This window comes from Calidris pugnax, unplaced genomic scaffold (genome assembly GCF_001431845.1).
Source record: "Calidris pugnax isolate Ruff unplaced genomic scaffold, ASM143184v1 scaffold31, whole genome shotgun sequence".
Classification (NCBI taxonomy): Eukaryota; Metazoa; Chordata; class Aves; order Charadriiformes; family Scolopacidae; genus Calidris; species Calidris pugnax.
The window spans coordinates 2,832,775-2,847,564 of NW_015090786.1; the positions used below are offsets into that span (position 1 = coordinate 2,832,775).

The window sequence follows — 14,790 nt, forward strand, 5'->3', positions numbered from 1 at the left end:
TTAATTTGGCTGTAAAATAACAACAACAACAACAACAAAGTCCTTTGCTGGGCCAAACCCAATTCTGCAATCTGAAGAGATTTTAAATTATGCACTAATCACGCACCATTTCAATTAGTACCAACCTTGGTAGAGATAACACTTAATATATGCATAACTTGATTAAAGAAATAATTGACCTACCTGTGGTGTAAAATGAGCTATAATTATCCTGGTTAATTGTTACATAAATGTTTGTAATTTTGTCAGCGTGTGCTTATCAAATAGGGATAAAAAAAGACCTTTTTGTTCAACAAAAAAAAAAACCCACCTTGCTCCCACTAAAATAACCTTTTTCATTATTTAAAAAATTATCTTAATGAGAAGCAGACTCTAGTGTATGAGATCACACAACTGAAGAGAAAAGAAGAGACAGGCAGATGAGCTGATCTCTGAGAAGGAAATGGAGATAATTTGTGCCAGGCAGGAATTAAAAAATAACCTTTTTCATTATTTAAAAAATTATCTTAATGAGAAGTGTATGAGATCACACAACTGAAGAGAAAAGAAGAGACAGGCAGATGAGCTGATCTCTGAGAAGGAAATGGAGATAATTTGTGCCAGGCAGGAATTAAAAGAACAGCAAACCAACTTGAATAGCAGTGAACAGAAAATCCTTATACAGTCAAAGGTATTTTTCCTGCTATCACTGAATAACTCAAAGCATTTATTTGGATTGACTCCTCATGTTTATCTGAGGAGAAATATCTGATGCAGAAAACATGTCTCCATTTTGCTGTGAACACAGGAGATGGAATTCAGCTTATCAGAAAAGGAAATTATTACTGTCACAGTTTAAATTCCTTTCTTTAAATCTACACTTCAGTCACATAAGCACGAAAGTTTATTGACAGATGAAGACTTAATTCTCTACTGTTTGTTTGAAATCAGTGTTAACTGAGTCTAGGATAATAAGAAATGGGGAGCATTTGCAGATTCTAGTAGGCTCCCTGAAAGTCAGGACACTGAGCATCTTCCTACATCCACACCTTGTAATGTTACACTTTTCAATTATCTCCTGGACTTCCAAAAAGGGGCAGGAAAATTTGAAGGGCCTTTTGTGAGATCTTGACCAAATTTTAGGAAGTTATGTGCAGGAAAAAAAAAAAACCTCAAAATTGTTTGTTTAATACTGAATATACTTGACTGCAAGTAGCTTGTCCAGCATCAGGAAAAGAGGAGGTGCTCAGAGAGAGAAAGGCCAGTGATTCCAGCAATAGGCAGAAGTCACAAAAACCCTCTCTCTCTGTCCCAGTGCTAGATGCTAGAATCCCAAATACAAACGCTGAGATATACATGGTATTTGATAAAATGGCACTCCTTAGTGATTAATCAAGACCAAAATATGTAAGGGTGCCTCTGTTGAAATGTTAAGGAAGGGAGAAGGAAAAGAAGGAAGGAAAGGCAGATACCTTTCAAAGAACACTGGGGACAGAGACAAGCAAGACGCTGAGTTTTGTAAAGCCTACAACGATTATTTTGTGTAATTCCCTTGAATAGACCTCAGCCACTTATCATAAGAGAGAGATTGATACCTCCAAAACACAGCACGTGGTGGGGAAGAGGAGGGGCTGCTGGAGGCTTTGCTGTCAGCGGGGAAGATGCTCTGGGGAAGGGCAGCTCAGTGCTCTGCAGGCAGAGGTGTCTCAGCTCCACACAGACTCCAACAGGAGCCGTGGATCCCCTCAATAACAGGCCTTTGAGAGGACTCTGCCTGATAGGTCACACAGCCTTCAGTCTGATCTCCTGTCGTCTTGACTCTCCCTGAATTTTGAATTTGCAACACCAAAGGAGCAAGCAGGGATGTCACTTTATCACACAGATAAAGCCGTGGCTTAACAAGTGGAACTTGCTTTAAGAAAAGTGCAAAAGTGCACAGACGTGAAAAAGAAATACATAGTCTGTGATTTAATTGTATTTATAAATTAGGTGAAAAATGGGGAACCGTTAGACTTGCTCAGTTTGTAACCACTCATTATTAAGCAAAAGATGAAATCAAAATGTGTGATAGATTTTCAATTATCAAGCTGCCTTTTATCCCAGACTACTGGCATCCCAAATTAGTGGTGTGTTTTACAGGTAAGCTGCCAGTTAACCAGAATTTGAATCCTCATGTTAGTATTATTTTGTCTCCTCCTATGTCTACCATTAGCAAGCTAAAGCAATGTGCAGAACAGCAAACGGCCGTAGAGCAGACACTTTCTAAAAAGAGAAGAGAGGTTCTGAAATTGCAAGTGACTGACATGGAAGAGAAAATATTTTTCAAAATAGCCATGGTACAAAAACAAATAACAAGCAGTATCAGGTGGTTTGGTCTATGGTAGTGGGGATTTTGAGGGCATGTGACTGAATTCTAGACCTGTTCTATTTTCAGCCATCAGTTGTGCTCTTAGGGAGGCTGGACTCTAACTGGGCACCCGGTTCTCTGATGCAGTCTGCTCGTTGTGATGGATTGCTGACAGTTCTTCCTTATTCCCTTTTTTTTTTTTTTTAAAAAAGAGAAAATATAATGAACATTTATTCCAATATTTGCTGTTTCTATCATTAATTCTGCAGAGGCATCCTTTGTGCTGTGAACCCTTCTTAAAGAAATCTTAATTTTTTCAATTTTTTAGCAAAATCATTCTCTGGTATTTTGCCTAAAGTGTGATTCAAAACTTTGCATCATGATGCTAAATGAAGGCATAGGTAAGGACATAAACCAGAGCTTACATATAATCTTTTTCTTCCTGTTGCTTACAGTTATTTGTCAAAGAATTACATTTTGGTTTTGATGATCCAGGTAATAAATAGGCAAGAATGTTTTCAGGTTGGTTCAGTCGCTCGCAGTCACGTGGCAGGATACACTTCCACTTCAGTCTAAGGATATAGGACTTAAGCCCCAGAAATGTGCATTATATCCAGCAATACAGCAATAATTAAATGTGCTAGGCCTTCCATCAGTATCAAGAGCACTTCAAAGAAAGAACTCCTTTAAGAGGTTGAATTAAATGCTTCTCGGCACAGTAGCTTGTGTACCAGCTTCCCAACGCATACATACGTAGACAAAAGCTTTCTAATCTAACAGAGTCTAAACAGTCCTAGTCAAGAGTTCCACTTCTGAGCTACATCGGAAAAATAAATTGTATCCTTGCTTTTAAGATAGCATCTTACCCTTTGGATATAAAGAAAGCGTTCTAGGAAGACACAAGTAACTGCATCAGTTCTGCTGATTTAAAATTAAGTCACACTGGGTCTCTCGTGATTATTTTAGCTGTGTCAGAGATTGGTTTTGGTCCATTAAAATGTTAACCATCATAATAGAGATTCACCAAGTTGACTTTCTTAATAAAGCACCTCTCTGCTCTATTGAGACATCTCAGACCCATCAAGAACTCCCAAGTGATGCTGGATGTTTGTCTGTAGTTAACCGAATGTTCTCTGTACAGAATAATTTAAATACTTAAAGTTAAATGTCTAGTAGTAGTTTAGATATCCTAGGCTACCCTGCCTGTCCCAAGATGGCACTTCACAGATCTCCCACAGGTCCTATGCCATATGTGCCACCTCACAGCGGTAGCTTGGGTCTTCTGGGCCGCCTAAAATGGTTCTGCTTATGTATGTTCAGGCATTTTAATTGCCTTCCTACACTTAGACATCTAAGTTTATAGAATCATAGAATCATAGAATTGCCCAGGCCGGAAGGGACCTCCAAGGGTCATCTAGTCCGACCTCCCCACAGTCAGCAGGGACACCCCCAACTAGACCAGGTTGCCCAGGGCCTCGTCGAGCCTCTCCTTGAATATCTCCAGGGATGGGGCCTCAACCACCTCCCTGGGCAACCTGTTCCAGTGCTCCACCACCCTCACAGTGAAGAACCCTCTCCTAATCTCCAATCTAAATCTGTTCCCCTCCAGCTTGAAGCCATTGCCCCTTGTCCTGTCACTACAGGCCTTTCTAAACAGGTTCTCCCCAGCCTTCCTGTAGGCTCCCTTCAGGTACTGGAAGGCTGCTATTAGGTCTCCCCAGAGCCTCCTCTTCTCCAGGCTGAACAACCCCAGCTCCCTCAGCCTGTCCTCGTAGCAGAGGTGCTCCATCCCCCTGATCATCCTTGTGGCCCTCCTCTGGACCCTCTCCATCAGGTCCATGTCCTTCTTATATTGAGGGCTCCAGACCTGCACACAATACTCCAGGTGAGGTCTCACCAGAGCAGAGTAAAGTGGCAGAATCCCCTCTCTGGACCTGCTGGCAACGCTTCTTTTGATGCAGCCCAGGATGGGATTGGCCTTCTGGGCTGCAGCTGCCCACTGCCTGCTCATGTCCAGCTTCTCGTCCACCAGCACCCCCAAGTCCCTTTCCTCAGGGCTGCTTTCCAACACCTCACCCCCTAGTTTGTATTGGTGGTGAGGATTGTTCCGGCCCAGGTGCAGAACCTTGCATTTGCTCTTGTTGAACCTCATGAGGTTCACCTGGGCCCACCTCTCCAGCCTGTCCAGTCATTTAGTCATATCCCATCTGTGCTGAAAGATACCATGAAGGATTCAACTCTGAGCTCCTGTGGTTGTGGTTCATCTGAACCACTCTAGAGCTCTGTGTCTGGGTGGCATGAATCCACACTGAGAAACGCTGGGTTTCTTTGGTGCTTTAACATGAGAGATGACCCTTTATTTTGACAATTAGAGTATTTTACCTCACAAGTTATAATAATATGAATGAATGTTGAATTGTTTATTGTGGTATACATATCCTTTAGAAAGTCCTAAAAGCATAATGGCCACTGAATTGCCCTGTAGGAAATAGTCTCAATGCTGTAGCAACAGCACAGCAACACCTCATAGGAAGGAAAGATTATTTTAAAATAGACTCATTTCAGTCCATCACACTGTGATGCCCACAAACAGCAGTTTGCAGAGCACCCAGGCACCATGTCCAGGCATCCTGCCCAGGGTCGCTTGCAATGACACAGGGGACAAGGGGCATCGGGTTTGGAGCCCCTCCCCACACTTTTGGGCTCTTCTTGGGACATGCTCATTTTGGGATGTTTCTTATCACACCCTTCAGGAAATGACTGTGATTTATCTCTTTTTGTTGTCCAACCTCTGAGTCAAAACAGCAGTTTGCAGAGCACCCAGGCACCATGTCCAGGCATCCTGCCCAGGGTCGCTTGCAATGACACAGGGGACAAGGGGCATCGGGTTTGGAGCCCCTCCCCACACTTTTGGGCTCTTCTTGGGACATGCTCATTTTGGGATGTTTCTTATCACACCCTTCAGGAAATGACTGTGATTTATCTCTTTTTGTTGTCCAACCTCTGAGTCAAGATTTAGTCGTCTTCATTTCAGATCTGCCACCTATAGGTGCTCAAGATTTAGTCATTGTCTTCATTTCAGATCTGCCACCTATAGGTGTCAGCAACACATACCATTTAAATAGCCCTCTCCTGCTGGTATGTTGCTCTCCTGCATTAACATTCACTCTCCATTTCTACCAGTATAAACGTTTTTAATACAATTTTCTACAGCGCTGTAAGATTCCTGAGCTTCTCTTTTCTAATGAATTGTAGGCATTTTGGTACCTGCTGGCAAAAAATGGCAGTTAGCTTTTGTGGCTCAGAGGTTTCCTTCCCAGTTTCCTGGCCCAAAATTGCAAATGAAGATTACAATTCACTTACTTCTATGCAATTACTTCATCTGTAAATTCAAGTCTGAGCCAACCTTCATATTCTCTCTCTCTGTTTTATTGGATTCTGGTGAACTGCCTGGTGTGCCTTCCCACTTGCTCAGCCTCGTTGTTCACCTTACATTATACCTTTTCATCCCAGACAAACTGAGGTAAACTTTACGAGGGAAGAGAAGAGACACTGTCTGTTGATAGGACAGTCAGAAATCTGTTCAGTAATGGAAAAAGGTATTTAATTCACTTCTAAATAATCTAAATGCTCTCTGTGAGTTGTTGTAATACTCTGTCACTGACCATCATATATTTATCAAAAACTATCTCAGTGGCTAATCAGCACTTTATTGGTTATAATAGAGATGTCAGTTGGCATCAGATAAAGATTTTGATCCAGATTCTCTATGCAGCGTTTACGGTTGGAAGCAGCTGCTAAATTTCTCCTGAGAATTGGAGCAGAGTGATCAATGCCAGAGAGCTGATACGAAGTTTAGTTCCACAGAACCCTGTTACAAGAAAGTCAGGGTGTCTGAAGGAAATCTGAGCTGTGGGAGAATGAGGCAGACATTTTTAATTCATATTATTAAGAAGAAAATACTTTTCTGCACATGATTCCATCACAGAGCACGTTTCATGCAATGCTAAGCATTGAAACATAACTTCAAAAACCGCTTAACAGAAGAATGCATTTCTGGTGTGGAAATACAAGTAACATATATGAATGTGAAGAGTAAATCAAATATAGCATCTAAAAATCTAGTAAAATTTTCTATTGTTCAGTAATTCAAACAGCATATGCCCCTGTTAGATCTTAAATTATGCTTCTGCATAAACAGTGTTGTTAATATTGTTATAGCCCTGTAAGTAAATTGGCTGCTCAGTTTTCATTATGCTTCATAGAAACTGCATAGACTGCTTTAAAAAACCTCTGCCTATACTTAGAGAAAAGTACATGTTCTAATTATACTGATAGTTTCACATGTTGAGAGTAATTTCTCAGCTGTTTCATGCATTTGTAGCTGGACTTGGGTTTGGGGTTTTTTCATGTAGAAGTTGATGGCATTTCTGAGCTCAAATCTTGTCACAGTAGGATGTCTCTTTATTTGAAATTATATGAGTACAGGAATTAATTCTTCTGACAACCTCTGTTCTGCTTTTTGTAAGTGGTAAATTCCAGCCTAAGGAGATGTCAAATGACAATGAAGAGAGGCTTGCCTAGAAAAAATAATGATAATTCATGTTTTCCGCTAATTAAAATTCAAAACCACCAGCGTGTGTATATTAAAGCAAAACATTATTAGATGTATACAAATTAAGGCTGCCTTGGCCTTAGTTTTCTAATTTGTTAGAAAAGCAAGGTTGATAAATTAGCAAATTTGACACTTTGCTATGTTGTACAATATTTTAAGGAAAAGAACTACCCATAAATGTTCTTTTTTTTTTCTTTAACCTCACTGCATAATCATTTTCTTTTGGATTTTTTTCAGCTAAGGTATTATCTGTTTGCGTGGCTTTACAAACAAATGTGCAATGCGTCCTTCGTCTGCCTTTACTCTCTTGCTTTGTTTTTTTTTTTAATATCACAGACCTCAAGAAGCTTTGTGTCCTCAGTGTGTCCTGAAAGACATTCAGTAGTGTCACATACACAAACTAGACGTGGTGTATGAGTGACAAATATATGGATACTCAGCCATGGCGAATGCAGGATTGCCAAAACAAGTATTCTGGCACTTTCCACAGGTGAAGTTGGATGGGTTGAAGGATGATGGTGCTGGCCTCTCTTCAGTGGTTTCCAGTGATAGGATGAGGGGCGAGGGGCACAAGCTGGAACATAGGAAATTCCATTCAAATGTGAGGAAAAACTTTACGGTGAGGGTGACAGAGCCCTGGAACAGGCTGCCCAGGGAGGTTTTGGAGTCCCCTTTTCTGGAGATTTTCAAGACTCGCCTGGATGCAGTTCTGGGCAATGTGCTCTGGGCAACCCTGCTTTAGCCGGGGAGTTGGACTAGATGATCTCTAGAGGTCCCTTCCAACCATGGGGCTGCCTGGGGAGAAGCTCCAGGTCCTTCCCTCAGCAGGGGACAACCCCAGCCTGAGGCGTGGGGGAGATGGTGAAGCCCAGGAAGCCAGGTGGTGGCCGGGGACGGCTTGGGAGCTGAGGGCTCGGCCCAGGCAAGGCGCGGGAGGTCCAGGCTGTGCGTGAAGGCCACCAACACGAGGTTTTTGTCCTTGGGACACCCCAGGCCCGCCCCTGGCCGCAAGATGGCGTCGCCCGCCCCGCCCGGCCCGGCCCCCTCGGCGCGGAGGAAGGCAGCGGCAGCCCCGGCTGTCAGCCCTCTCCAGAGCCGCGGCGGAGACACCCTCCTCCGCGCCATGGAGCCGCAGGCACAGGGTGAGTCTCGCCGGGGAAGGGCCGAGGCCGTGCGGGGACGGGGGTGGAGGTGCCCCGCTGAGGGGGGAGCGGAGCGCGGGTTGAGGTAGCCGTGAGAGGTTCCCCGGTACCCCGCTGGCCGTGGCGACCCCGGGCTCCGCCACCGTGGCCCGGCCCGCGGAGCCCCCTCTATCCCGCCCGGGGCTTCCTTCGGCTTGCTTTCTTTATTTTACTGTGTGGTTGGGATGGTGACGCGTTGGGTCGCTCCTTCTGCTGGGTTTTCCCCGTTTTGAGGGTTTTTCCCGGCCAAAGTTGCCCGGTTACAACTTGGCGTGAAGTTAACGTGGGTCAGGGCGTGGGGTTGAAGTAGTTTGGGGTGAAGTGTCCTGGCCCGGCCGCCTGCCCTCACCTCCCCCCCCCCCAACATAGGAAATTCCATTCAAATGTGAGGAAAAACTTTACGGTGAGGGTGACAGAGCCCTGGAACAGGCTGCCCAGGGAGGTTTTGGAGTCCCCTTTTCTGGAGATTTTCAAGACTCGCCTGGATGCAGTTCTGGGCAATGTGCTCTGGGCAACCCTGCTTTAGCCGGGGAGTTGGACTAGATGATCTCTAGAGGTCCCTTCCAACCATGGGGCTGCCTGGGGAGAAGCTCCAGGTCCTTCCCTCAGCAGGGGACAACCCCAGCCTGAGGCGTGGGGGAGATGGTGAAGCCCAGGAAGCCAGGTGGTGGCCGGGGACGGCTTGGGAGCTGAGGGCTCGGCCCAGGCAAGGCGCGGGAGGTCCAGGCTGTGCGTGAAGGCCACCAACACGAGGTTTTTGTCCTTGGGACACCCCAGGCTTCTCTAGGGAAGTCAACTCTGCCGCCTTCGCACCTTTTGACCCTTAAGCTGGAAGCTTAAACTTTGCTGAGGCGTCGGTTACGTCCCCTGGGGCCGCCCCTCCGCCTCTCCCGGCCCGGCCCCCTCGGCGCGGAGGAAGGCAGCGGCAGCCCCGGCTGTCAGCCCTCTCCAGAGCCGCGGCGGAGACACCCTCCTCCGCGCCATGGAGCCGCAGGCACAGGGTGAGTCTCGCCGGGGAAGGGCCGAGGCCGTGCGGGGACGGGGGTGGAGGTGCCCCGCTGAGGGGGGAGCGGAGCGCGGGTTGAGGTAGCCGTGAGAGGTTCCCCGGTACCCCGCTGGCCGTGGCGACCCCGGGCTCCGCCACCGTGGCCCGGCCCGCGGAGCCCCCTCTATCCCGCCCGGGGCTTCCTTCGGCTTGCTTTCTTTATTTTACTGTGTGGTTGGGATGGTGACGCGTTGGGTCGCTCCTTCTGCTGGGTTTTCCCCGTTTTGAGGGTTTTTCCCGGCCAAAGTTGCCCGGTTACAACTTGGCGTGAAGTTAACGTGGGTCAGGGCGTGGGGTTGAAGTAGTTTGGGGTGAAGTGTCCTGGCCCGGCCGCCTGCCCTCATCCCCCCCCCGGGTCCCATCCTCTGCCCCTCAGGGGGTGACATGGAAGGAGGGGGCTATCCCGTCCCCAAATCCCCAGCCTTCCTCCTCCGTGACAGAGGGGCGCCTCCGGGAGCGGGGACCCCCCGGCTGGGCTCCCCGCAGAGCAACGGGACGGGCTAAAGCCTTTCTGTGCCCTGGCAAACCCGGCTTTCCTGTATTTGAAGCCAACGCTTTCTTTTTCCTATTGCAACAGTTAAGTTAGCTATTCTTCCCTCTCTCTCTCTCTGGGTAAAGTTAATTGGCCTTATTGCAACAGTTAAGTTAGCTATTCCTCCCTCTCTCTCTCTGGGTAAAGTTAATTGGCCTTCAAAGAACAGAAGAAACTTTTCATGCAAGGTTTAAGATGGTGTTTGGGTCAACCCGAGGCAATTGGCATCCACGGATCTTGCTCAGCTTTGAGGTCTTGCTTGGGTTTTCTGAAGAACCTTATGACTTTGCTACACTTGTCCTTAAGTCTATAGTGCTCAGCAGGTGGTAAAAATATTTACGCAAAAGCAGAATGTTTAGAAACCATTTCATGTCATCTATAAAATAGGGAGGTAAAGTAAGGGGGAGACATACACTCATTGAAACTGACAAAAGTAGACTTCCAGAATAGTTAAAAACTGTCTTAAACCAATACACGTAAGAGGCCAGTGCTGATTGCAGATATGGTTGTACGTAAAGGAAGACAGTGGGAAGCTTGAGTTCATGATGCTTGTGAAGATGGAAGCCTCCCCGGCTGGAGCGTGCTGTATGTTCTGTCCTAACGGATTCATGGCTGAAGCTGATTGGCAAAATAAATAGATCTGTGCCTTAGTTCCTGGGGTTTTTAAAAGTCAGTATTAAGATTATAGCATAATATTGTTATTTAAACTAATTTTCTGAAAACATCTGTACAGATACTGTGGTTGGGCCTCTGTTCTTTAAACAGGCACTTCATATGGTAAAAGATCTTACCCTTTCTTGTGTTTTAGAATTGATGGAAAACAGTATCAGATTCTAATTAGCCGGATAGTGATATATGTGTGAGTGAATTTTTTACCTTCCCTGAGTATTAAGATGAATAAGTATGTTCTCACTACATATGTTAAAAATTCTAGCTAATAAATGTGTTTTGTTAGTGTATGTTTTGTTCAGCAGCATTCTTACTGCCACAGGTCTTTAATACATTGTTCTTCTGGATTATTATCTATTGGCTTGTGAGAGACTATAAAAGCATTTTGTACTGCTCAATTTTATCTAATTAGGAACTCTTAGTGCTTCATTTTTTTCTGCATGCAATTCAAGGAGCTTGGGAGCTTTTATTCTTTTTTTTTTTATAATCTTAAACTTAGTTGACTGAAAGACAAATATGGGACTTTTCAAGGCTATACACAATTCTTAAGTCAGTTTTTTCTTATGTTTCTCACCTGTGTAATTTATTTCTACAGTTTCTCGGAACAGTCTCCCATTACTTTAAAAAAAAAATAATCTTCCTTTGATACAGTAATAGTAAAAGCTAAGATTTTTGTGCTAGGTATTTGCATGCCAGAAAACCTTTGTTCCAAAATGTCCCTCTTTCCTTCTAGACTTCATTCAGTGCATGCTATTGCAGTTATGGAGCCTTGCTGGCAAAAAGAATGTAACCTGTATGTGTCTAATGCAGTTGAATTCAATTAAGTACATCTAAGCATGGGCCAGAAATTCCAGTTTGTCAATCCCGCTATGCAATTTTCAGAGCACAGTTAGAGGAGGTTACTAACAAAACAGTAGCAATTTGCTTGGTAAAAAGCCCCCACTTCAAGTATCTGCTTAAGCAGCAGGAGAAACATGTATACATTTTAATGAGTTTATGAATTGCTTCTAAGGAACCTTTAGATGCCCACAGAGGAATGAATCTTGAATGGTTTGTTCCAGTGTGCTCTGCTGGGGGGTATTGCATTCCAATTGAAAAGACAAAGTAAAAGCTATAAATTTGAAAGCACTGTCGAGTTTCTCATATTTAGCATTTTAAAGATTTTCTTTAAAAGGACCTTTCTACATAATTGTGTGGTTTTTGCCATTTTATATTGTCCTGAAGGGAGGCCTGAGTAGATCAATTTCATGTTCAAGAAATACACACATGCAAGTATAAAATGTAGATTTCTTCAGAGCAGGAAAATAATTTTTGTCAGCATTTTTAAATAGCAGCATGAATCAACCTCATAAATCTTAATGCATCTGTTTGAAAACAAAAAAAGTATTATTAGTGTAACTGTATCAAGGTACTGCATAGAGGTCACAGCTAACATCAGGAGTTTCTGTGTGGTTCAAGGCATAACATAACATCTGTCCATGCCCCAAAGACTGTGGAAGTTAAACGCTCTGATATTGATTGTAAAGCACTACAGAGACTTCATGAACCGAAATGGAATTACTATTGTACTTAAGTATATTGAATACGTCTTCCAGAATTTATGCTAACTAGATGAGAGTCTACCAGAGAGCAACAGTAATTAGTTAAAATTATTTTCTAAAAAAATAACCATATGTTCCATGTAAACAAATTCATATGTGTAATAAAAATCATAAATTGTACCTTTAAGACTCTTGGGTTGCTTTTATCTTTGATCATGTTTTCCTCTTAATGGTCCCAGAGCTAGCTGATCCTGGGAGCACACCAGCCATACTTATGCAAGGTGCTAAAAATTCCCTAAGAGTATATTTGTTTTCCTTCCTGTCGCTGTCAGTCATTTTTAAAGTGAAAACTTTGGAAGTCTGAAGAGCACTGTTTCTCTCTGAAAGACAGGAAAATCAGGACTATTTGCCTCTCGTGATACTCATTCAACTCCAGGTCCAGATTAACTGACTCCTGCGTAGTCCTGCTTTCTAGTTTGAAACAGTGAATGTCCTCTAATAGTGTCAATGCCATAGCTGTTTTCAGCTGTCTCTCATCTGAGAATCCCCTGTGACTTTTAACACTGGAGCTTTGGTCTTAATACGTGTCTCCTTTAACAATAGTTGCCCCTTTTTTCTTATATCCAGCTGTAATTATACCTCTTCCCTTCTCTGTTGTGTCCGGCTTTGATTCTTACACCGATAAAGCTTTGGTGCTTTCTCCTCTTTGCCGTTTTACCTACCCAGGTAGGTAGCTCAGCCAGCTTCTTGCAATTCTAGCTTCCAAAAGGGTTTCTGGGGGCATTTCCCTGCCCCAGCAATTCTTCTTACAGGTGTTCTGCATCCCCTCCTGGTTGTGCCATAATAGCTTGCTGTGGCTGTGCATACACCTGTGAAGCATTGTGGTGAGAGCTGTCGTTAGTCCAGATGTTAGATGCCTGTGTCTTTGCAGGGCTGCATCGCTCTGCTGATATGCTCCATCTGTGACCTTCAGGTCACTTGCATGTGACCTGTGAGGTTACAGAGCAGAGGGGCAGCACCTGGGAACGTGCCATTTGGCTGGAGCTTATTATGGAGCTTATGATCAGAAGAAAATAATTAAAAGTTGCAGCATTAGCTCAGTGGTCCTCTCTCTGCCACAATGGTGTCTGCCATCCCATAGTCAGGTGGTCTGGGGTGTCCCACGGTGGAGGAGGTTATGTGTTACCTGTGATATGGTGTACAAGACTCACCAAAACAAGGCACTGGCAGCTTGGTCAGCATTCTCTCTCTCCCTCTTTTTTCTCATTAGCTACTCATGGTTACCAATACGGATATGAATCTGCATAGAGAGTCAGTCTCTCAGTGGGAAGATGGGGATAAGGAACACAAGGAGATGTTACTTCACTGCAACAGCAGGGCACTGTGGCCATCACACCAAAGCACAGTCTTACTGGAGAGGGCAGCATCTTCCCTAGCCTCGTGTTTGGGGTTGGTGGCTCCTTGGTAACCAAGGAGCACTGACTGTTTTGGTTTGTGTTCTGTCAAAGGGCAGAGTAAAACTAGTGGCTTGGGGGCTGATTTAGTGTAAATTGTTCTATGAGAAGAAAATCCCTCTGCTCGTATAAGTCCATCAGCACACAGGTTGGTAAGTGTTGATACCTGTTGAGAAGATGGGAAGGATGAGGCAAGGGGAACCCTAGTTTTCTTGTCCAGCAGCAGCTGCTGGTTCTTTCCATTGTGAGAAGTGCATTTATGTTCCCCACCTGTCTTTGCAAGGAGAGCACCTGGCCACACTTCCTTCTGAGGCTTCAAGATTCGCTCTCATTAACCAGGGCTTTGTGCTGTCTCCTCACTGCCCTCTGGAGCTGACTGTTGCCCCACTATGGAAAGCAGGAGAGAGGGCTTCCCAGAGGGTTAGGTGGATATTGGGGTGATTGAACCAGCCAGTGATAACCTGCATATTTGACTGCATGGTGGAAGTCTCAGTTGCCTTGTTAATAACATCACATGAAGATGAGGTCAAGTGAAAATGGTAGGCTTGAAATTTATAATAGGATTCTTAAATATTTAACAAGGGTGCCCAGAGCTTGAGATAATTGCTCTTTCATCCTTTTTATACTAAAAGGAGGGAAAATACATGCATGGAATGAGTTATCTGATATATCAGATTTTAAGCAAATAAATGTCTGAAATCAAATGCAGTGCTTCTGTTTTACCCTTTTGAACCTGTACTGCTTTCAGCTTTATGACACCTGTCACAGGACAAAATTCACTTTGCCGAGGCTGAGAAAATTTGAGCGGTTTCGTGCTACCCAGGAGAACTGTGAATAGAATACAGTGGGATTTGGAAGAGAGATAAAAGAGAGACCTCCTCTAAAATCTAGGGCCAGTCTTACAAAGCATTGTAACTTTGCCAGGTTTACAGCCATGAAGATACAAAATGCAGAGTATGTAGACCCAAACACGTCAAACCCTAAAACATGTTTTTAAATTCTTGTTCTATTTTTTTTTCTCCTCTATCTCCTTGTTTGCCCAGGACTGCTGGTATGAGTCCTACTGTGAGGCAGCACAAGCATCATCTGGGTCTGCTCTCTGTCAGTGTTCTCAAGTGCACTAGTGGAAAGATGAGTCTGCTGCTGCTGTTCTGATGTGCCTCGCTGACTCGTACAGGACAGAAATGCGTGGAGCATTTGAGGTGCTTTGCTTAGGCTCTGTGCTGCTTGGAGGTCAAGGACGTGGCACAAGTTTGGCAGAAGATTGCAGAGGGGCTGAAGTATGTTCTGCGTGGCCGTATTTAGAAATTTAGATATTGTTTAGTAGCTTGTTTTAGCGTAATCCTGGAATTTGGGTTTAGAAAGGCTGTAGTAAGCCTTTGTATCAGAAAGTGTTTTAAGGGTAAAATTGGATCTTTCTTAATAAC

General features: G+C 44.3%; 1 protein-coding gene across 3 annotated transcripts in view; it reads left to right on the top strand.

Moving 5' to 3' along the window:
- The first annotated feature begins 9,009 nt into the window (after window positions 1-9,009).
- The window catches only part of TPD52L1 (tumor protein D52-like 1), a 54,283-nt gene continuing 48,502 nt past the window's right edge, over window positions 9,010-14,790 (top strand). For 2 of the 3 annotated variants that reach the window (XM_014966356.1, XM_014966358.1), the window contains exon 1: window positions 9,010-9,123. In XM_014966356.1, the coding sequence (XP_014821842.1) occupies window positions 9,105-9,123 (19 nt within the window). In that variant the 5' untranslated portion in view covers window positions 9,010-9,104. Of the gene's footprint in view, window positions 9,124-14,624; window positions 14,644-14,790 lie in introns of those variants that run through there. The other variant, XM_014966359.1, reaches the window with a different exon arrangement.